Source organism: Equus przewalskii, chromosome 3 (genome assembly GCF_037783145.1).
Source record: "Equus przewalskii isolate Varuska chromosome 3, EquPr2, whole genome shotgun sequence".
Lineage (NCBI taxonomy): Eukaryota > Metazoa > Chordata > Mammalia > Perissodactyla > Equidae > Equus > Equus przewalskii.
Window position 1 is genome coordinate 30,362,125 of NC_091833.1, and position 24,520 is coordinate 30,386,644.

General features: G+C 41.8%; 1 protein-coding gene across 1 annotated transcript in view; it reads left to right on the forward strand.

Annotated features, from left to right (window-relative positions):
* CDH13 (cadherin 13) overlaps positions 1 to 24,520 on the forward strand; it is a 1,002,245-nt gene that overhangs the window by 364,068 nt on the left and 613,657 nt on the right. The window contains exon 3 of the mRNA XM_070613929.1: positions 15,949 to 16,157. Coding sequence (XP_070470030.1) covers positions 15,949 to 16,157 — 209 coding nt within the window. The remainder of the gene's footprint in view (positions 1 to 15,948; positions 16,158 to 24,520) is intronic.

The following is a 24,520-nucleotide window of genomic DNA, read 5'->3' on the forward strand; positions in this document are numbered from 1 at the left end:
CTAGGGACATGGAGTTACTAAGCTGACCAAGTCCTTGCAGGCATGAAGGTTTTATTCTGGTATGAGAAAGGCACCACATGAGAGGGAGTATAGAAGGGAGCCCAGGAAGGGAGGAAGGAGTTGAACTGAGTTTCCGCTTTGAAAGCGGGACTCTGGTAAGCATTCGGGTTGTAGCACAAAGAAACATCAGCCTCATCCATATAAGCGTGTATTCATTCAACAAAACACGTGTGCCTGGTCTCTGCGGAGCGGTGGGATAGAATGGCAAGCGAGACAGTTCTTTCCTTCAAGAAACTCACAGTCTAGTAACGAGAAAAGCAAGGGAACGAGCAATTATAATTCGAGTTCCTAAGTACTCTGATAGACCGTGAAATTCACAGAAGAGGAAATAATGGCCAGTACTAGGAGACAATACCTAACCTCCCTATTCATCAAAAATATGCAAATTAACAATGTACTTTTTTTCCAACTATCCAATTGGCAAAAAATATTTACATCATATTATCTACTGTTAGTGTGAGGAAAGAGAAATCCAATATACTTTGGATTAGATTCCAAATTAAGACAATTTGTCAATGTCTAACTAAATTTTAAATGGGTGGTTCTTTTGAATCAGCAGTTTCCAAGATGTCTCAACTGTAGAAAAATACGTGCACATACACACAAAAAGGCAGGTATATAGGTGTTTACAGCTGCATGAGTAGCAGCTATGAAACAGGTAAAACCTAAGTGTCCAGCAATAGGGGACTGCTTTAATGATAGCATAGGCATACTAAGAGGTATTATTCAGTCATGGAAAAGAATGAAGTAGTTCTATATGAACTGATGTAAAAAAAAAAAGTTTGTAATAGCTATTAAGAGCAAAACTACTTATTGAACTGTATGTGGATGCATATGGTTTGTAAATTTGGTAGAATATGCATCAAATTATGTGGTTAATGGGACAAGTGAGGAAAGGATGGGATGGGAAATGGGTGCATTTCCCATTTCACTCTCGTGAAATTTTTAATTTTTTTGTATTTAAAAAATGACCGTTAAAATAACATGTGTTATAGGATGGGTGCACAGTAAAAGGATATCCACTGTGTAAGTTCATCCTTAATTCTAGAAGGGACTGCAATTCAGTTATCAATAGAATAACCAAATCTTCACCTTTGGAATTTGTTGGTTACTTTGAACACTATGTTTCTTTAAAGGGGGGAAAAAGTCATTCCTTTTTGCCTGATATTTTCCCAGGATATGTAAAGTCATATTCCTAGTGATGGTATCTGAAAATCAACATAATCCAAAGGTCTTCACAATGTTTGCAGTAAGACTCCAGCATCTTAGCATTTAAGTGTTTTCAGATTACATCCATTTAAACATCTGTGATTCATTATCGTAAATATCACAGTTGTGTGGGACCATATGCTTCAGCTTGCAGCCTATATATATAAAGAAAAAGCGCAGGCAATAAATCTCAGGAACCTTAGACTTGCTGTGGGTATGTGCAAAAAGAACATTTCCAGACACGTGGGTCATTCTATAATCACAGTAATATACTTGAGTTCCCATACAAGAATCCTTCAATTGCAAAAGTTGCCACTTTTGATGGAAAGCTATGATTTACATTTGGCTCATGCGCTTCCCGTGATAATTCAGGTATGGCGGAAAGCATCACAAAAGCCTTCAGTCCACTGGCTTTTACTTCTTAAGGGAATGAACGTGGGCTATTGTTGACGAGTAAAGAAATCACAGGAAAATGAGATACCTTTAACAAGTGACGAGACACTCTTGGCAGGCATCCTCCTCCATTCCCACGAGGCTGAAGCTAGAGAGGATGCCATATGGCATGAGGGAGGCAATAAAAATCTCTTGGCAACTGGAGAATGAATAGGCATGACCTATAGGGCTGATCATTTTCTTGCTTACATCAGAAACCCACATATGCATACAAGAATTAATTGTACTTCATGTATTGGAAGTCAGATCATTTTATTTTAATTTGCTGATAAGGTCTTGTCAACTAGACAGAACCAATTTGTAATCACAGCTGGTGAGCATCTCACCCACTGCAATTAGGGAGGAGGTGAATGAATTAATTAGTTACAACCAAAAAGAGTCCACTAACATTTCTGATTGCCAACTCTTGCCAGGGTTTGCAGTGAGTGTAGTCAGAGAGATGAAGATGAAGCTGTAGGAGGCCTTTGCCCACAAAGTGCGCAGGTTACCCAAGGATAGGTCTGGAGAAAATTGGGAAGGTGTGGAAGTCAGTGTTCTGTGGTCTGTTGCAGTTTGGTTGGCATCACTTCTGGTTATTATCAAGCCACCAACCTTATCAATACCTTGGGCATACCCTTTAGGAAGGATTCTCATTGTCACCTCAGACAGTGTACTTGAGCCCCCAAAGACTACTGTCTCCTGGAAACATTTCTAGACCCTCTCTGGAAGGCAGGTAGCGTAAGGCCACCTCTGCATTAAAGCACTCTAGGTGTTCATAGGGAATAAAGGGTGGGCTCACTGCGTGGTAGATAGAAAATGCTCAAAATGACTCAAGATATTTTTTTATACAGAAAATGTTCATCCACACCCTGGCTAAAGATCATCTATGAGTTTTATGAAAATCAAACCATTCTGAAGATCATGGATCAAACTTCTGTGCTGTTTTTTTTCTCGCCATGATGTATTATTTACTCTGATCTGGGGATTTGTGATGACTGTAGTAGAAAAGCAGGGCGTTAGTCTGCAGAAAGTCCTAATCTCGAGTTTGTTGATAAAAGTTATAGCTAAGTCAATGATAGCAAATTCCAAACTTAGCTTTGTTTCAGCCTTTAAAGAGACCATACTAGTAAAAGCTCTTGAATACTTTCGGATGTTCTGGGGCTGAATAATAATCTGGCTGGCCCCCCTTCATGCATTTTCTTCACCCTTCTTCAGAGCTTAATTGTTCCCTAAACTTTGAACTTCAGGGTCTTCTAGCTTCTGCTCTATGGATTTTCTCCCTGATAGATTTAATCAGACTTCAAGATTCCACTTAACTCCATCTTTGACACCTCTTTCAGCTCTATACACAGACTGTTCAACTTCCTGTTAAGCCATATGCTCCTAGGCTATAGAATAACTTCTAACATTTACCTTGAATTCTGCCGTTCTGAAATAATCCACCCCCTGCCTCTTCCCCCGGGACCTGGAATAGGTCTCTGCAACACATGTAAAAAGCAAAGTTCCAGCTTTGCTACTTACAGATGTGTGACCTTAAGAAATTTTCTCAATCTCTCTGAGCCTCAATTTCCTCATCTATAAACTACTGTTTATAGAGGGACTGTTGGAGAGTTATAAAAAAAATAATATTTATCAAGTGTTTGGCCCACTGCCTGGCATATAGAAAATGTCCCATAAATGGTAACTATTATAGAAGATAGACATCAAATGTGAAAAATCAGCACCATTATGGTTTTGTAGAGTGACTTTAAGATCTAGGGAAATGCCCCAAATAATTCCCAAAGTATGTTTATATGAACCAGCACTCTTTGATGCCACAGCCATTTATAGTCACTGAACTAGGACAGACTGGGTGAATGATGACTTACCAGCATTCTCAGCTAGGTCATAAATCAAAGTCTGACATTTTGCAAATGTTTGATACCCAGCCAACTTATCCATTTTTGTGGATCAAGTAGGTTGGGAAACTAACCCAGGAAAGATTGGTTTGTTAAATTTTATGTGGGGAAAAGTCTCCTCTTCTTCACTCACTAATTCTTGGAGAATTTTTCAAATATAGGATTTGGAGAACACAGAGTGGTGTAATGAAAAGTGTGGAGTGTGATGAAACTGGGTTTGAACTCCAGTTCTATCATTAACCTTTGCACCACGGGCAACTCAGCCTCTCCAAGCACACCCTCATTTCCCCTTCTGTAGAACGGCTGAACTATCAGATGAGGATTGGGGTGAGGGGGTAGCACTTATTGAATGTCTATGATGTTCCTGATATTTTGTTAAAAGCTTAATGGTTAGTTGCTCTCCTCCCAGAATCCACCTTCCTCCTCCAGGTTGGAATGTTCACAGATCGTTGTTTACAGACTACTGCTTCAGATCATAGATTTTTAACCTTTTTTACAAAATGGGACCTTGTCTTCTCTATTCATGATAGCACTTATACATCTATTTCAATATTTAAAACTAAGAAGCTGATTCAATTCTTGGAAGACTCATTTCGCAGGATTTCTGTTTGTTTGTTTGCTCATCTTGGACATTGTATTTATTTCTAAATGTTGGGTTACCACTGCTGCACTCCTACCTGCCTTCATCTCCAAGTCATCTTCATCCCTTCTAAAATCCAACAGTTTCTAGGGAAGCCTAGAAAGAGAACACTTGATCATCCTGCTTAGTGTTCTAGGGAAGAGACTGAATTAAAACTAAAGGACCTTTAGATCCAAGATGCTCAGTTTTGCTAAATTGATAGTGGTCATCTTTAGAATTAGATCTTCAAACTCTCATAGACGATTAAAAAATTTGCTCACATGATTTGCATAGTTTTACTATTTGGTTTATGAATTAGTATCAATATTTACCTGAAAAGTTATAATTCATTCCTTCAAATGCTTTTAATGTGTTTCTGCATTCTTAAATATGGTTTTATTGTGACTTAAGGCCAAAACGTTGTCTAGAAGAACACGCTCAATTTTATAACAAAATATAGGAAAACTATACAGAAATTTGCTTTCTAAGCAATTTTCAGAGAGCACAACTCTTCAGTAAAGTGAGATATACTTGTTTATAATCCTTCACCTTGGATGCTTCCGGTAATGATGAGGCTGCTCATTGGTTGACTTTCTCTCGCTGCTAGACATAATTTATTGTATTGAACTATGATCTACTTGCTTGTAACTTCTACTCTGTGGTGATTTTTTGGTCTTTTGACACAATTAAGAAACGGAGCACCCATTCTTCAACCGGACAGCCCTCCAAGTGATTGTGTGGTCCAACCTTCTAGATTCTGAATATCATGAAGGCAGATAATACACCCTATTCACCTTTTTGTTGGCATTTATCCCTTACTGCCTACAATCTTGCACATTGTAAGTGAACAAATGGTATTTTAATGGGTTAATGGGTGAATATGTTGAGATTTAGAATAATAGAATTTCCCAACTGTAAGAGACATCATCCAATGCTAGAATCTCTTCCACAACATTCCTGCTGAACAGTCATTTAGGTTCCACTTGAAAGTATCCAGTGACAAACAAATTATTTCATTCAAAATGAACTAGACTTTCCAAATGGTAACCCGAATTTCTTCAGGCTTTTGCAGCATTTGGTCAATAATGAGGGCATGCAAATATTAATGTTTGCACTGCACCTGCTTGTAGCCCCCACCTGCACAACTGTAGGACCTCAACCCACTCTCCTCCCTTCTGGTTACTTCTGGAAGACCGCAGGGAATCTCTCATACAAACTGACAGTTTATTTTTTTTCTGATCTCTCCTTCTGTTCTCTTTACTGATGAATATTCCTGGGAAGTTCTTGAAGGAAGTGCTTCCCCACTGCCCTCTGTGAGAAGGCTGCTTCTCAAAGTTTATCTCTAGGATCCCCAAGGCCACGAACCCCTCAAGATGTCAAAAGACCCTAAAGCTTCTTTAGTTTTTATGGCACCAGAGCAAAGCCAGGCTATATTCCATTCAGAAATGGGGCCAAGCCACCATTTACCACAACAGTTTGTTATTAAGGACCAGAGTAGTGGTGCTTGAGGTTACCTAAATCACCTGTGGTTTGTGATTCTTTGAGCTTGTATATATAGCTTAGTCTTTCCACGAACCACAGACCCATGGTGCCTGACCAGGAAGCCAATTTTGTGTTCTCCTCTCCAACTTCCTTCTGGTTCTAAATCTCTCTAGATGCCCACACAGAAGTTATCCTCCCTATAGGTTCCGTCCTCCCTGTGTATATCTGCTCATGCAATAGAGAAGAACTTGGGAAGTGACAGGACTGCCAGAGCATCAGACACAATCAAGATCTGCTTCTCAATTTAGGTCCATCCAGGACACCATGCCACATGTTTCCAGACAACTCTGACTGCAAGACTAAATATCATAAAAGCTGTAGTGAAGCAAATCTCTCTTCTCATTAACTTACCATATAGACACTCATAGGGCGGGAGACAGGTGTGCACATAATGACTAGATAAGTCAAAAACTAAGGGCTGTGTAAGAGACGTGCTAGTAATGTGAAGACACTGAGAGGGGATCTCTAAATTTGAGATTTGGTGATTCTCAAAGTTGCTGAATCTGAGATTCCTGTTTCGCTGATTGAGTGACTTTCAAATCAACTTACTCAAATCTTCACATGAGTTTGGGCCATCGTTCTCAGTTTTTTTCGGGGAGTTTCAAATTTGCTTAGCAGTCAAGTTGCAGTTCTGGTATTTATTCATTCAACAAACAGGGTTGAGCGTGTATTGTGTCAGGCGTCATGCCATATAAAGTAATCCCAATTTGAAATACAAATTCATAGTGATTATAACCACCATGGGATTGAGGATGTGCAGTATTCTTTCAGGAAACAATCTGCCATGTTTTAAAGAATCTATAACAAGAGGAAAATCTAAGACCCTGACAGAAAAGACTAGATTCAGAGCTAGCAGCTCAGTTTCTAATGGTAAGCAGAGAAAATTCCCTGAAAGCAGATGTGGGTTCTGTCTTTTTCTGAGAGGAAGCCCTTAAGGGTTTACATGGCCAAAATAGGTTTCTGCTGAAGATCACTTGACGGACTCATTCATTACGATCTCTTTGGCTAACATGATAGAACTGAAACTCTATTTTATCAAAGTTGGAATTGAAACATAAGATGATGTTAAGACCGTTTTATGTGCATTCTGCACCTGTCAAATCTACAAAGTCTTTGGAGGTGAAATCCACTCCTGGATTAATCAGCCATGGTTAGGAACATGCCAAGAAACTTACAGAAGCTCTGCGGATGTCAGTGCTGACTCCAAGCCAAACAAACAGCACAAGATACAGTTGAATGCGTCCAGGAATCAGGAGGGTAGAATGAATCAAGGCTGGAGGATACGCCTGTTGTATCCTCCAGGGACCTGGCCCAGTGCGGGTGGGACTCAACATATGGTAATGAAAGCTTGATTGACTAGAATGCTTGAGAAATGAGAGTATTCAGGGAAACCAAAAGGAATGCTTTCTGTTTCTCTCACTTGGGCATGTCGAAAGAGCCTCTGGACTAAGCCCTGTGAGTTCCCTTAAAGGAAGTTGGCACCTCTGGACACCAGTGGGGATACTGAGGGATGTGAAAAGCAATTAAGTCTTGGTCTGTATCCTGGGGAGAGTCCATCTGATGTTTCTGAACTAAGTGCTACTTCAGTTATCAGAAAGGCATGCTTTCCATGCCCCAGCAAAGACTGCAGACCAACCAATGTGCAGGCCCTTCCTGCTAATGGAACAACTGAATTCTGTTTTAATAACTGGGCCAGGAGTACTGGGATAGCTCGTATAGTCTAAGGGAGAGCAAACAATTTATATTCTGCTGCACAGTCATTGCCTGGTCTGAGTGGTGAGCTGGAGCCAACTAGTGCTCTAACTCCTGAGAGCCAATTGTTAAGTTTTTAGGAAATCTGCAAGCCAGTTGAAGGCACATTGATAGCTGAAATCTTATTTAGAATATTTACACCATCGACATTGGCAAATGCTATAGATCAGGACTTTTTCTTTTATAAGGGTTGAAAAAAAAAAAAAAGCAGTAGGGCCCAAATGGAGTCACTTGTGCTAAGCCTCATGGCACCAAACTGAGATTTGGTACCTGACTTAATTATAGTTTCCACCTCTCCCAGGGGTGGAATCTTAAATGAGTCAATCTGGAATTACCTGGTGGGCACTAGGGAAGCCATCTTCCTGACAGACCCCTGCAGTCCCCTAAAGGAAGGTGACCTTGCCACAAACAGTTCGCTCTTTGCTAGTAACTTCCCTGTCCTATTTGCTTTTGTCTATAAAAGTGTTTGATTCTGTACAGCTCTTCTGAGCTCCTTTCTATCTGCTGGATGGGATGCTGCTCAATTCATGAATCATTGAATAAAGCCAACAAGATATTTAACATTTATTCAGTTGAATTTTGCTTTTTAATACCAGCATTCTACCGAAACAAACCACTCTCTTCTGTGTGCGAGCATAGATTGCTACAAGTAGATCCAAGCATATCTGTCTGTGAGAGGGATACAGCACCCAGGATGACTGATTCAGAGCCCACAGCCATACTGATCCACATACAGCCTTGCACGGGGTGTGCAAGTAGTCTGACCACCAACTCTGAGAGGCCCTCCCACCTATGTGCAGACCGATTTGCAAGTCTCTGTGAATGTATACAATGTATTTAGAACCATTTGCCCATCTAAGATGTGAGTGTATAGGTCACAGATTGACCCCAAAACACATAGGTATAGCACGAATTCCATATATTGGTTCACACCTATCTGCATGAGCAGGACTGCTCTATATTTTTCAGACAAATTTAAATTCATCTGCATTTTCGTATTTCCTCAGATCATAATACAGCTTAATTTGCTCCCTCCCACATTTCTAGATGGTAAGAAATCTATACTTTTGGGTTTTCATCCCTAAGAACCACATTCGAAAGAAAGAAAGAAGAAAGCATAAAATCAAGGTCAGGAAGATTAAGCCCCTTAATTCACGTGCCAAACTTCCCATTTCAATTGTGGTTTTGTCTCCTCGTTAAAGTTTGTCTTTTTGTGACATTTGCATTAAGCCCAGAGGACATTTTGAGTGGAAACACGCTGAAAGCATAATTGAAACTCTGAGTGGTGCCATTTGTCTAATTTGCATTTTCCCCCAGGTGGGGAGTTTTCAGTTTCCCCTTCCTTCTCCTGGGGTGTTCAAAGATTATCTCAAAGAATGATGTGCCATTGATTCCAATAAATCCCCATGTACAGTATATTATATGTATAATTTTATTTTCTTTCCAGAAGCTATTTTAAATGTCACCGTGATAAACTATGTAAGGAAGTCCTTTGCAGGTTCAGAATTGTGCAAATAGTTCATTTCCCCCTCAGACAGAGGTTTTGAATATTTATTCACAAGTTTAATTGTTTATTAGAATTTTTCCTTTCAATTATCTTCGTGGTGTCTTCCGAGCTACTTAGGAGGTTGTCTCTATAGAAACAAACATCTTTTAAATAGATAGACATAAACTATTCAATTCATCTTTAATATGTTCTTTGAACTCTGTGCCCTGAAACCTGCACTGGCTGGATCTCTGTTTAAAAGTTTGAGAATCATTGACGCTTTGGTTGCATCAAATTAATAAGAGGAGACGATGCTGGGCTGGTGCCATCAGTTGCACCCTTTCATAGGGAATTTAAGGTGAGACTATAATCAGTGGGGAGTATAGTCAGTTTTCTCCAGGAGGAAGAAGAAAAAAAGGGTGTGGGTGAATTATTTCTCCTTTGATTAAGTATTTATATATTTCAGATACCAAAGTCACTATCATTGACACAGTCTAGATTTCTGCCTTTTCTAAGGTTTGTGTCTTTCTCAAGCCCGCGTTAGTTAGGTTAGATATATTATTTCAAATATCAGACGCCCTCCTAGATTATATCAGATAATCATATGTGATTAGATCAGATCCCTCCTAGATTAAAAGCCTGAGAAGGGTGGAGCTGGGCATGAATTTGTCTCAGTGAGGGATATGCAGAAAGGAATGTAGCCCAGGCCAGCATTTACGGAGGGGAGAACTCACATCATTGTAAGGGTTTTAGTGCGTATAAGGACAAACATGTTTTTATTTGACTCCTTAGATGTATTTTAACATTATTAGAAAAAAATACATCTGACACATCCAATGTGTATTTTAAAGGTTTATCTTCAAATAATTTTATAAATAAATAATGTGACACAATTAAAAGAAATATATTAGGTGGATAGTAGATCAAGGGTGAAGGTGTGGTGACATTGTGAGGCTGGAAGCTGAGTGAATGAAGAAAGGAAGACAATCACCAGGCAGATTAGCATGAACTAACTGTGTGGCTTTGACCTCATCCAACCTCACCACTCACCTCTCAGTTTCCAAATGGGAAAATAAAAGTACCGACCTCAGATTGATAATGTGAAAAATCATTGCAATAATGAGTGTAAAGCTCTCAGTGTAGTGTCATTCTTTTAGGAAAAGTAATACCTTAGATTTGTCCGAAGTTATCTTTACAAATAGTCCGTTTGAAGAATGTTTAGTGAAACTTTGTTGAGCCTGTTGTGGACAGGGCACTGTAATATCACTCCTTTGATGTCATTTTTCCTTCGCAATCTCTCACGTGACATAGGCAGGGCTTTGCCAAGAAAAGTGGGAGAATTCAAAGATGAGTGAGACTGGATCAGAATCATCTGCCTCACTTCTTTAGCCTCAGCCGAGATGCCTATAGTAACCATCTCCATGGTAACCGCACATGGCCCAGCAGGCTGGAGCACAGGTACCTGACTAGAAAGAGGTAGAAGGACCCAGAAGGCAGGCAGAAAACCAGCTGGAAGAAGGAAGCTATGTAGGGAAAGGAAAAGGCAACTTCCTTCATGCCCAGAATTACAGGAATAATGATGATAATGATGATAATAATTCTTATTCAATTAGCATTAAGATCTGCCCTAAGTGCATTAGGCCTGTAGGTACATATTATTTTGTTTAATGCTCACCATAAGACTTATAGCATCTGTGAGGGAGGTAATATTATTTGTCCCACTTTACAGATGAAGACATTGAGGTGTAAAGAGGATGGATGGTTTGCCCAAGGTCACAGGGCTGCTGCACATGAACCAGGATTGGAAAAGGGTTTAGAAACCTACTGTTAAAACTGCCCTTTCTTAGGGCGTGGCAATAGCAATTCCCGGCTTGCTAGGTCCCCCACCGCCTCTCTATACCAGGAATGGCTGGGAAATGTGGAAACCTGGCATCTTGACAAGTAATCCATTGTCTGAGGTCCTGGTTCCTGGCCCTGGCTGAGTCACATTTAGGCTAGGGAGCTTTAAAGAGATGCTTGTGGACCCAGCCCAGCCCAGTTATATGAGAATCTCGGTTGGGGGTTGGAGCAACTATCGCTATTTTTTTTAAATGCTCTCCAGGTGATTCTCACAGCCTTGAAAAAGAACCACAGTCTACAGCATCTGCTCTTGAATTGGTAAAATGTGTCTAAAATAAACAAAGGCCCAATTATGTAAACCGTAGTTATTTGATACAGCAGTTTGGGAAGGAAGCTAGAATATATTGAGTGCCTACAATGTGCCAGGTCCCGAATGTAGATCTGTTCTGTCAGTAGGCCCTCATTGGTACCTCTGACGATACTGGAGGGATAAGTGAGTGGCCTTTGGGATGCCCCAACTGCCCTTTTCCCTCTCATTCATCCCTTCCTGGGAAATAGATGTGCTGAGAGCTTGAACTCTAGAGGCAGCCAGATCAGACTGGGGACAGGTTCTTGTTTTTTCTGGATGTGTGATCTTGAGCAAGTTAGTCAATCTTTCCGAAGCTCTGTCTCTTCTCCTGTAAAATGGAAAATGATGCTTATAGATTATGCATTCTCAGTGGGGCTATATTGCCCCCAAATGGATGACATGGATTCTTGGGGGAGAGGAAAAAAATTGTACTTTGTGGGTGTGTAAAGCATAGCTATACATGCAGAAAATAACCAGATATGCAGTATTTCTATGACATTAAAGTTTCATGAGAGTGGTGGCAATTAGGCAAAATTTTTAAAAGGCTCCTGGGGGGTAGATAATAATAAAAAAAAAGTTGAGAATTGCTGTTGTAGATTAGAATTGCTATGAGGCAATTCTCTCTAGGAGAGACTCAATGTACAGTCCTTGGCACAGAACCGAGCACTCAGATGCCACTCAATAAATGGTAGACGTTGTTACTGTTATGGGTCAAAACATTCATTAATGCAACATGCACACACTGATCCCAGCTATGCTTTGGGGATTTGCACAGATTTATTGGGATTATGGAGAAAGATAAGACACCACCCCTGTCTTCACCAATGAGCTAAGTCAAAGCTAAGCACGGGGAGGCTAAGTGCTCTCATGAATGGAAGCATAAAGAGCCTGGGAAGTCAGGGAAGAGCGTGGTTGAGTCCTTCCTTTCCTACCCATCCCTAGTACTGGGCTCAGCCAGGACAAGAGGTGACTAGGGGCCTTTGTTCTCAATTCCTGGCCTTGCCTGCAGCATCTCCTGCTCCCAGCATGGAAGAGGTACCCCACTCAACCAGCACTAGAGCATCATTTTTCCCAAGGAGAGTAATTGAGTTTAGTGGAATTGTTATTGATGGCCTGCTGTACGGAAAAGCATGCTGTTCATTGCTGGAGACATAGAGATGAATAAAAGAATAAGTCCACTTTTGATCTTGGTTCTGATGGGGAAAACAGATATGTAAAGTAGATATGTTTATGCAACATGATATAAAAGGTCCTATGTACAGGGAACTCTGGGAACACAAAGAGAGTGTTTGGAGAAGTTGCTTGAGCTGACTCTTAAAGAATGATTAAGAGTTAACCAAGTGAGGAGGGTGGGAAGTATTTTCCACACAGGGGAGCAATATGAGCCATGGGGCAGGAAAGGACAATAGGTGTAGGCAGGCTCAGGTGTGGGCAATGTGCAAGGTACCCAGTGAAGATGGAGGCCAGAGGGGAGGCCGGTGGGCAGCCAGGACATGGAGAGCCTTGAGCGCTGGCATCATTTGCAATGGGGGACCATAGTTGTCTGAGAGTCAAGTGAAGACAAGTTGGTTCTGTAGTTGCGAAGGGAGGATCCAAAGCTTCCTTCAAGAACTTATTCTTTATGTGGCCTTCCAGGTCCCACATTTCCCAGGCCCGTGTTATTTCTACTCTCTTTTCCTTGCTTTCTCCCTTGCTCTCTGTGCCCATGTCACTGGCTTTTTTGCAGTTCCATGAATGCCACAGGACCTTTGCCCGTGTTGTGATTCTGTCTGCCTGGAATATGTCCCCTACTACTAATAAGGAGTTAATGTCTGGGTTAATGTCTGTCTCCTCTACTAGACTTCAAGCCAGGGACTGTGTCCATCTTTGCTCAACCTCAACATCTAGTATAATATAGGCTCTTAGTAAATATTTGTGGAAGGAAGGAATGGATTTAAGAGAGAAAGGAAGGAACGAAACAAAGAAAGAAGGAAGGAAGGAAGGAGGGGAGAAAGAAGGAGAGGAAAGAAGGAGGGAAAGAAGGAAGGAAGGAACTAGAAACCCCCAAAATTTTTGTATGCCTTCTTTTCTCCCAGTCCTCCCCAGCTGAGACTGTCTTCCTTGATCCTGCCTGGGGGCCAGGGCCAGAACCAACATCCTGGCAATCTAGGCAACATGGTCCCAGTGGGCCTGTCATTTGAGCAGTGTGCCTCCAGTGGATGAATGCTAATTGATGATGACAATGAAAGCAACCTTCATGTCTCTCCTTCACAGTTCACTTCCAAAACTGAGACCAGGCATGCCCAGTTAATCTTGGCTACCAAGATGGTCAGAGAAAGTTAGCAAGTATTTGAGAACTGAGACTCCCACGAGGCCAATTGCATGTCCATACAGAGATGCCCTAAAGCTGACTGAGTAGCCAGAAAAGGCACTGGAGCCCTGAAGCAGAGAGATCTCAAGGTGGCACCATGAGATGCACTTCAGGGCTGGGTGGGAACATGGGAGCAGGACTGAACTGGGTGCTCATGTCCTTGTATTCAGATTCTGATGGGATGTCAGGAAGGGTGTTTTCTACATAGGGCTTTGTCTTTATTGAAACATGTAGTAATGAAAGGCAAATGGACCACGGTTCAAATCTTGATTTCGTCATTTACAAACTGTGTGTGTTAGGCACCTTCTTTGCCCTCTCAAGCCTCAGGTACCTTATCTTTAAACTGTGTGTGGGGGGTATCAAAATAGTACCTCATTCATTGTCATTGTAAAGATTAAATAAGACGATGTATGTAAAATGCTTAGCACTGAGCCTCCTGTGTGGAAAGTGGTCAATTCACATTAACTATTATCATTATCAGCTAATATGATTATTATCACCATAAGAATTATCTTCCCAGGGACTAGCCCTATGGCCAAGTGGTTAAGTTCACATGCTCTGCTTCGGTGGCCCAGGGTTTTGTCAGTTCAGATTCTGGGCATGGACCTAGCGTGGCTCATCAGGCCATGCTGAGGCGGCATCCCACATAGCACAACCAGGAGGATCTACAGCTATGTACTGGGGGGCTTTGGGGAGAAAAAGAAGGAAAAAGAAGAGATTGGCAACAGATGTTAGCTCAGATGCCAATCTTTAAAAACAAAAATAAAATTTTTTTAAATTATTTTTCTACAATAGAAAGATCAGCTTAGTTCATCAGACATTTATATGGCTTTAACGGTATACTCAGACCTATGTAGATGTTGTCACCAAAAGACACACAAGAAAGTTCCTACTAACAATATTTTAAGAACCCCAAACTGGAAATAGCCCAGATGCCCATCAACAGTAGCATAGATAAGCTCAGTATAGCCATGTGCTGGAATACTATATTAGGATAAACTGCTTTCACTCACAGCCACATGGATGAATCTCACAAACAGAATGTTGAAGGAAAGAATCCACACACAAAAGAGCACAGTGTAGGATCAGTGCAAATGCAGGTGGAACCAATCTCTGGAATTACAAGTCAGCAGAGTGTAGCCTCCGGTGGGGAATTTTATTCATCAAGGTGGGGAAGGGGGACTGGAATATTTTGCATCTGAGCCTGGGCTCCGGGTATACGAGTGTGCCTGCTTGGTGAAAGTTCACCAAGTTGTGCATTCTGATTTATGCACTTTTCTGAATCTATGCTGTGTTCAGTTAAAGATTCACTAAACAAACAAACAAGCCTGTTCAGCAGAGAGGTAAGAAAACAAAAGCAAGGTGGGAGAAGAAAGCAAGTAGTACAATTCTGTGCTTACCCTCAAAGACAGCTGATTTTCCCTATTCCTTCCCACATGTGACTTAGCCATTCAACTGTAGGAATTTCACTCACAGCTCTCCAGCCACTGCCTTAAGCTGGGCCATCGGTACAACACTGGACTAACTGGTTTTCTTGGCTTCTCTTCTTCCCTTCTCCAAACCACTCTCTAGAACCCAGAGCTACTAAATTAGAATCTCTGGATCAGGTCTTTGGGATTTTTAAAACTCTACCGTGTGATCCTGATGCACCCCACCCTTGGGAAGCACTGTTTTCCAGTGGAACCAGAAGACACACCTGACTTTGACCCATTCCAAGCTAAAAATAGTCCAAGGCGACTGAATAGTGCCCTAACTTAGTGGCATTTCCCAATTTGTCCCAAAGGACATGTTCATCTCTATTTCCAGCCTCTCCTTCTTCATCCCAACATCTCTGCCCCATTTCAAATTTACCTCTGATCCAGCTGCACCAAGTTAGTTTTCTTTCTCTGAGTCCATTTTGTTGTTTCACCACCACCCCCATGCCTTGAGTAATGTAGAATGCCCCCCACCCTCATGGGGGCCTTCTAATTGCCCACTCATTCTTCATAAACTGGCTCAAATATTGTCTCTGTGAAGCTGTCCATCAAGGCTCCTGAGCTCTCTGGTTCAGCCACAGCACCTCATACATACAGGATTAAAGCATGTCCCTCAAAGTCACTCTTCCCTACCTGACTGTAGGCTTCACTCACCACACCCAAGGACGGGGATGCAGTTCTGTTTATCTCTGCATCCTAGGTGCTTCGCACCTGCCTGGGGCATGGGAGGTGATCAAAGACCTGATCAAATGAAGTCCTTCAGCACAATCCAAGCCAAGGGGCTACAAGGGGGTGCTGCGGGATACGGGGGAGAGTTTGAGGATCTGGGGTGGGATGTGGTAATCCACATTTAATGGTCAGAGATACCTCCAGGACTAAGGTGCCCAACCTACTCATGCTCTTTCTGTTTTTGTTTGTTTTGTTTTGTTTTTCCTAGTGACCTTCAGTGACTGTAAGGGAAATGACAAGCTACGCTATGAGGTTTCAAGCCCATACTTCAAGGTGAACAATGATGGCAGCTTAGTGGCCCTGAGAAACATAACTGCAGTGGGCAAGACTCTGTTCGTCCACGCCCGGACTCCTCATGCAGAAGACATGGCAGAACTCGTGATTGTTGGGGGGAAGGACATCCAGGGCTCCTTGCAGGTAACACAGCTCTTTGGGATAAATTGGATCCAAGGAGAAACATTGGGGTCTGTACGTCTTATGTGGAAAATGAATCTTTGGTTTATTATTGTCCAAGATTCGTTTGTTGTTGCAAATGACAAAAAACCAACTCTAAAAACTATGGAGAGTTGGGAATTTATTGGCTCATGTGACAGATGTTTTGGAGATAACTCTGCCTTCAGGCATGGGTATGTACCAGTGCCCAAATGTGACATCAGCTTTGCTCGTTATCCATCTTGTGATTCTATTTTCCTTCTGTTGGCTTCACTCCTAGACAGTTACATCCCTCCCTGCCTCACATTGTGGAGGTCTCGGCAGCCCCACATCATTCTCCCAGTCTGAAGTTGCCTGAGAGAACATCTCTTCCTGATAATGCCAATGAAAGCTTGAAATCAGATCTCATTGGCTCTCGTTACATCAAGCACCCATCCCTGAACAATCCCTATGTCCATTGGGCCATGATGCTCTGGTTGGCTAAGTCTGGGTCACATGCCTTGTCCTGAAGCCAGGATGGAGTCAGCCCCACCTAAAATATATAGACTGAGAGTGAAAGATGGCTAATTACTCAAAGTAAAATAACATGCTCTCATCCAAGGAAGGGAAATGGATTTGGGGCAGGCAGGACCACAGTGGCCGCTGGAGTTGTATAGCTGGCTAGGCAATTGTTGCATATGGCACTGCTCCTTCGCCATGCACTGGTGCCCATTCCTTTCCAAAAGCACAAGTATGCTGATCCTTGCACCCACACACAGGTGCAGGTGCACAGAGTGCCACAAACTACCCTGCTGGTTTCCTGACTGTCATTCAGAGACTTTTTGCTACAATGGACTTACCTACGCCTTCTTCCCCAGGAGCTCAGAAACTCTGTGGCTTCTTGGTTATAGAAAGGGAAGGCACACAGCAAGACCCTGGAAAAATAAGAACAATAATAATGATGTGTACCCAGCTTGGTGTGGGGCCAGCTTGGTGTGCTAGCCTTTTTCTCCCACCTGGTGGCTTCCTGTTACCCAGTTTTTCAAAGCCTTGATTCTTGCTGCCTTTCTCCATCTGCCACACTCCCCATAACCCTGCTTTATCTGCTAATTTTGTTCAGTGGTGGAGTGTGGGTGGTGGAGTGAACACCAATTCCCCGGTTGGAAAGCAGAGACAGTACAACTGGCAATATGAGTGTTGCTTTCCTGCCAGCATTTTCTGTGTACCATCTTGAAAGAATCATATAACTTTTTTTTTATCTGAAGACTAGAGGGGTTAAATGGTCTGGGATGGCAAATAAGTGGCATGTGCATAGCCCCACTCTGTCACCGTACCCATGACAGATATTGCTAATCACCCCTGGCTTGACCTGAGTATCTTTCCCAATACAGTGCTTCTGGAAGCTACTATCCGTTGATCACTTAGAAGTGTTTCCAGAGATGGCATCTATTTGCCATCCCTGGTCTGGACAAACTTCATAACTCCCCTTTGTATCTGTGAATCTGTGAGTTAAGGGTAGATAGCAAGCTAAAAATGAATCCATGTTGTGCCACTGATGTTTTCAAAGAAAAGAGGATATTGGTGAATACATACCAGTGTGGGAACCCATTGGCACCACAAAAGCAAACTTTCCTTTTACTTAGCCATGGTCATTTTCACAGTATCTCACTAACTCATGATATAAATGACTTGGCAAATATCCAGAGCAACAAAATTTCTAGGATGTGAAACACAGGATACGTCTCAGGAGCAAGTGCTGGCGCGGAGACTCACGTAAGGGGGTTTGCATGTGGGATGGAATGTGTTTGGATGGATGTTGTTCATCATGATTGGTGGCTCATCTTTAAATCTAGAAATGACAATATCATAATATTTAGCTTAAAGTAGAGCAGAAGGGATTCTGGGCACTTCTCAGGGCAAACACCACCTTGACAGGCTGGGGTATCCAGGGTTCAATATGCAGAGACTGGGCCTTGAAGAGCTGGTCTCTTGAGTCCCAGAAAGAAACCCTTCTGGAGGCAAAGCCCCTCAGAGCCCTGACCGTTTCTAATTTGCCGCCATCTGAGCACATTGTCGACAAAGCCTGGCTGTGATTGTTTGCTTCTTATAAAGCATGGTGAAGGCTGCTGTGCCATTCAGTTTGCCAGACTCCAGCAGAACGGGGCATTCATCTCCCGCCTCCAGTAATTTTATGAGGTTTGAAAATAGGCCTTGTGAAGCTGCCCAGATGTGTCTGTAATAAAAACTCCAAAAAAAGAGAAAAGAAAAAGGAAAGCATAGGAAAACAAAATTGCTAGCCAAAGAATCCCTCTGAAGAGAGCACAGTCCTTAAGAGATATTCAGTTGGTATTTTTGAGGCCCTACTGTGTGCGTCTAAGTGAGCCAGCTGCTAGAGAGAGGGAAAACAATGAGCACATGAGTCAGCTCACTTCCCGACTGGCGAGGGACAATGAACATGTGTGTTGATTCAGTTCCAAGCAGGGAGGCAGTGGTGGTTGCTGCTCTGTGCCTTTAGAGAAGGGAAGCTGAGCTTCCTTCTGTAATGACAGCCAAAGCTTTCATGATGCTCACTGTGTGCCGGGTGCTGCTCTCATGGGCCACAAATGCTGACTCCTTTATTCTCCCTACCACCCATGAGGCACGTGCTACTGTCCCCATTTTACAGATGGGGAAAACTGAGGTACAAAGAGGTGGGTGAGAACCTATATTGTTTAGGGGGACTCTCTTACATGTGTGCATCTCAGTGTGTGCTTTAATGTACATTATTTTTAACCCTTACAGCCTCCCTGTGGGGCTGCTGACATTATCCCTTACTACAGATGTAGGAACTTGGCCATGATCCCCTAGCTTGAAATTGGCAGAAATGAGATTGAAAGTCTAGCTTTTCTGTCCAAACATCCATTCTCCTTTCTGCCACTTTGCTTGCCAGGAGGCTGTGCCATCTGGATGGCTGGGGCCACCGTCCATGGATCAAGAGATGAGGGAATGAGTTAAAGCAATACAGTAGAAATGGAGGAAAATAACAAATGGAAGGTGTGCTTTGAAGGAAGAGCGAGCCAAGATTCAGTGTCTGGATGACTCCAAATTGTTTAACCTAGGAGGATGGGGATGGATTGGACCAGTCAGAGAAGGAGGGATTGCGATAGACTACAGTCAGGCTTGGATATGTTGAGTTGGTGGCTCCTGAGGACATCTTGATAGAGACATCCTGAAGACAATAGGGAACATAGAACTGGATCTCAGAGTAAATATTGGGGAGAAGAGCAGAGTAGTGATAGGGTTTTGGCTTTCGTGTTGAACTTAAGTGGGTTCAAATTTCTGTTCCACCACCTAGGATTATGTGACTTTGGGCAAGTCACCCACCTCCCTAAACATCAACATCCTCATCTGTGATATAAGAATAAGAATAGAGCCTACATCACAGAGTTGTTCTGTTGGACACAGCACCAGACACCAAATGACACATCCCATCAGTGGTATCACTTTGGAACCTCCAGAGGATGAGGAACCAGGGTTTAAGTGTCCTCACTAAGGCAGGAGACACAAGCCAGAGATTGAGGACAGGAAGAGAAAGGGAAGCCAAAGAAAGAAAGAGAAGGTTTTCAGAGAGGGCAGTGGGGCACCCAGCATTACCAAAACAGGAGAGATGTCACACTGGCTAAGGTCACATCACTATGCTTTGGGAGGAAGGATTCTCTAAGATAAATGTAACCCCACTGAAGACTAGCTCAGCTGTGGTAACTGGAGCCCCACTCTCCTTTAATAAAAGTATGTGCCTCTCATTTTTACCTGCTCCCTGTGACCCCATTTCACCCAAAAGCCTGTAGCCTGAATTTGTGAAGTCCAGTTGTTAATGGTTTCATTATAGACTGCCAAGCTATTTCTGCATTTTTACTTTCTGCAGACGCTTTCACACCACTCCCTATGTTGAACTCCCAATACCAAACCACTTGTGGTTTCTTGAATTGGCCAAGATCTGCCTCATGCTCACAGTGGCTGCTGCTCTGTCTGGATTATGCCCCCTACATCATGGCCCGAGCTGCCCCATGGCCAGCACCACCAACATGGCTAACTCCCATGATACTTCTGGACCTGCCAAGATTTTCTGTTCAGGGACATCTTTCTGACTGTCCGCCTGTCTGGTTAAGTGTTTTTTTCCTTCATGCTTCTCATAGAACCCTGCCTAGCTCCCCCCATCCTGACACCACACTTCAACTATCTCATTTATTTGTGCTTGTTCCCATCTCAGTTCTGGGCTTCCGAACTTAGGGACCTGGCATCCATGCAGGGAGGCTAAGAACACTGCCCTGGAGCCAGATGCCTTGGCATGATTCCCAGTGCTGCACTCGCCACCTCTGCTCCAGGTCTCTCAGCTTTAAGAGGGGTTCATAACAGTATCGACTTCACAGAGATGTTGTGAGGATTAAATGAGTAAATATACGCAAAGGATTTAGAACAACGCCCAGCACAAAGTAAGTGCCATGAGAGAGAGAACTTGTTAGGAGATTCTAGCAGAGGAGCACCGCTACGTGTGCACCCTTGACCAAAGAAGGGTCCTCATCTATTGCGGAAGATCGTCTCTTCGACCCAGTGTGCAGCTTTGGGAGGGATGCCCATCGAGCGATGATGGAGGAAGAGAACCTCTGCTTAGCCAGCCAGATCAGCCGAATCAACCCTGGCAATCAACAGGGTGACAGATGTCACAGCCAGATCACCCTCATATCCATAAGTGCCATGAAAATACCAGTTACGCCTCCTTATTGTATCATCAAAGCCAGACTATAATAAATGCTCAGCGAGTGAGCCAGCCAAATCAAGACAACTCAATCCTTCATCCTTTCCCAGTATGACCCAATTCTATGACGTGTACAACCCGTAAGGAATTCAGGATTACCGGTGATTATGGTCCCATTGCTCAGGTGCCCGCTTTATGTGAAACACTGACTAAACTTCCAAGAGAGTATTCTTTATTTCTGTGGGTCCAATTAATAAACACCAAAAGACTTAGCAGTATTTAAAAGTTAATTTTGAACACTTTATACTTCTTAACTGGAAGTCAGTGCATGGTGTTCTCAGTAAGGGGAAACTGGTCTCTTAATCAAGTTGCTTAAATCAAATGCAAAAAAATTTATTCCTCCCTTTTTTTGGGTCATTTTAAAAATCCCTGAAAAAATAAAATGAATAGACAAAGTTATGACAGAAACTGAAAAAGCTAAATTTAAGTCTTATTTTTCTTGGTTGATCATCATCACTGTAAACACGCAATTTAAAAGACATAATTTTGGCTCCTCATCCAGTTTCAAGAATCAGGATGGAAATAGTTCCAAAAAAATAAAATAAAAGGAGCAATCACAGGAAGGAACCACTCAAGAGAAACAGTTGTTTTTGTTTTTAATGTTTAAAATGAAAATATAAAACATGTCATCACCTGCTCGGAAGCCAGTATTAATATTGCTGCTAATGATGTATCTTGACCCTTGAGGGGATTACAAGTTTTAAATTCATTGCCTCGCAGAATCTCAGGATTCCATCTGTTAAGTATCTCCAGGGCATGGGGAGTCTAGAGGCTCAGAAGCAGTGGCTGAATCTGCCTCTGTGACGTTACTGCACATGTACACGGTCTGGGTCATTTAGCTCAGTTGCTGTGGATGATATTGAGGAAGACCTAGAGAGACCCCAAATTGAGATCTAATCACACATTTAGTTCTTCTTAGTCACATGGCACTGAAAAGTCACCTCGCTCCTTGGAGTTTCAGTTTTTTCATCTGTACGGTGACAATAAGACCCCAGCCTTGCTTTGATGTCATAATGGGGTACACAAAATTTCTTTAAAATATTGTTGCTAACCCATCGTTGACAGAGGATTCCCAGTCACGGATTGTTTATTCTGAACCGAAGCACCCCGTGAGTTGCTGTCACCTTTGTATATTTTTTTCTGTCTTCTCTGATCTCACACATCCTTTGCACATTTGTTACTGAGATGAACTCTAATTTTCATCAACCCTGAGCTAACCATTTGAATCCTCTCTGTTTGTTTTGGGCGTTATACCATCTAACCTCCAAGGTGCCTGTCACACTGCACACGGGGGACTTGACTGCAATTGTTTAAAGCATCCCTGAGAATGAGAGAAACCAGCTTAGGGTAAAATTAATTGTCGTGTCTCAAGATCTTATCGCACTGCCTGGGAGTGGCTTGGAGTCTGTTGAGCTGGTCAATGGTATTGATCTTGCTCACATGAAGTGTGTCTTACAACCATCGCAGTGCAGAACCAATCTGCGCATTTACTGTGGCCATGAAGAGATGAGGAGTTAAAGCTGCAGATACTTAACATGCTCCGATTTAACAAGTGTGAAAACTTCAAAAACCTGCAAAGTATCACTCTTCATGGCAAAAGCCTCCTCAGTTACTATTAAGGAAAATTAGTATCCATTTAACTGTCACCCAAATTGGGGAAAATAGATAGCTCGAAAATTATGGTACAGATCCAAGAATTGGGCCCAGAACAGCGGATTAGGCTGTTACATCTTGACACATGCCTAAATTGTTATGTTTATGATTCTTAGCTCCAGGATACTATTCAAATATAGATAAAAAGACATCCTTCGATTCATTAATTTAAGTAGATAACAGATTGCTTTGTGGATCAGAATCTAAGAAAACTATATTCTGAAGATTAATTTTAATTCAAATGCTTGGGGAAAATAACAGATTGCATAGAAAATCTAGATAACTAAAAGCAGCTTCTTTCTGGCTTGTGAAAACTCAAGATTTCGTATTGTACAGCAGTATGATACAACAGAAAAATAATGTGTAAATATGTAAATTTGTAAATATGTAAATCTGTTTCCTTACAGAAACATTGAAAAAGAAACAGATGAAATCAATTTTAATAATATATGTCATTTAACCATATATATTTAATATTTAACCATATATATAGCTAATGTATATATTATATATTTCCTATGTATATATTATATATTTTACACACACACATATACACACCCAATATATAAATATTGGGTTAAATTTCATAGATATAGATACTCTATATATTTGTCATATATATCAATTTAACCTAACATATATAAAAAACTGAATAGATATATTATAATACATAATTTCTCTAAGATATTATCATGTCAACAAGTAATTAATGTGAGCATTATTAATGCAATGATTTTTACATTCTTCTTTTTACATTAAATCTTTGAAATTCAGTGTGTATTTTACACTTACAACAGATCTCAATGTAGATTAAGTAGATTTTAAGTGCTTAATAGCCACAGGTGGCTGATGGCTACCAATTGGACAGGGTTGCCTGGAGTTCCACTGGAATATTTTTATATTTTGAAAGAGGAAAGAAAGAGTTATTCACTGAGTGCCTACCACATGCTAGGGCATTGTCTTAGATGCTCTCACACATGTATCTATTTCCGTGACCCTCAGAGCCAACCCATCCACTGAGAATCTGGTTCCTGCTCTGCCGATCAGAAATAGCCCAGGCTCAGAGAGGTTAAGTAATTTAGCCAGTGTCATCATCTGTCAGCAAGTGGCAGAACTGAGCGTTGGGCCTGGGCCTTCTGACTTTATGCAGCCACTCCACTGCTATTTTGGTAATACTGACATTTACAACAGAACCAGTACTTTTCTTTGCTCCTGTAAAGACTATGAAATGACATAGGAAAATTAAAAAGTAGTTCGAAATAAAAAATGAATCCAGAGCTGAGCAAAACTCCTAAAGACATTTTAGGTAGGTGGACAAGTCCTGTGTTGTCAAGAGACTTTTAAAAACCTTTCCTCGTGAATAGAATCTTTGGAGAAAGAACCTCATGGGAACAGCGTAAGGTTTCCCAATGTAAATGTCTCCTAGGCCGTGAGTCCCTATAATTCAGACGTCATCTCATTCATCTTCGTAGTCCTAGAGTCTAGGGAAAATGCCTTACATTTACATTTCAAAATTATACTTTAAAATGTCATTTTCATATGGGTTATCTGGATTTGATCCTCACAACAATGCCTTGAAGCAGATCGCGTCATTCCTTTTTCTGAATTAGGAAACTGAGACTCAAAGAAGTCAAGAGGGAGGTCTCCGGTCATAGGGCTGGTCCAGCAGCAGCCTCAGTATTCAAATCCACAGTGACTCCCAAGGGCCAGTATGCCATCCACTGCAAGCTTTCCAATAGCGGCTTGGGGCTTTTCAAATAAAAAGAATATAACATCATCAGGGATAAATTTTCACCTAGCATCTCTGATGGAATAAGATAATGTGATAGAATGCACATTTTTCTAGACTGTCTGATAGACCTCTAACCTCCTATCTTTTATTATTACCGTAAATCAAATAAAGTGAATCATAAGTGTAAAA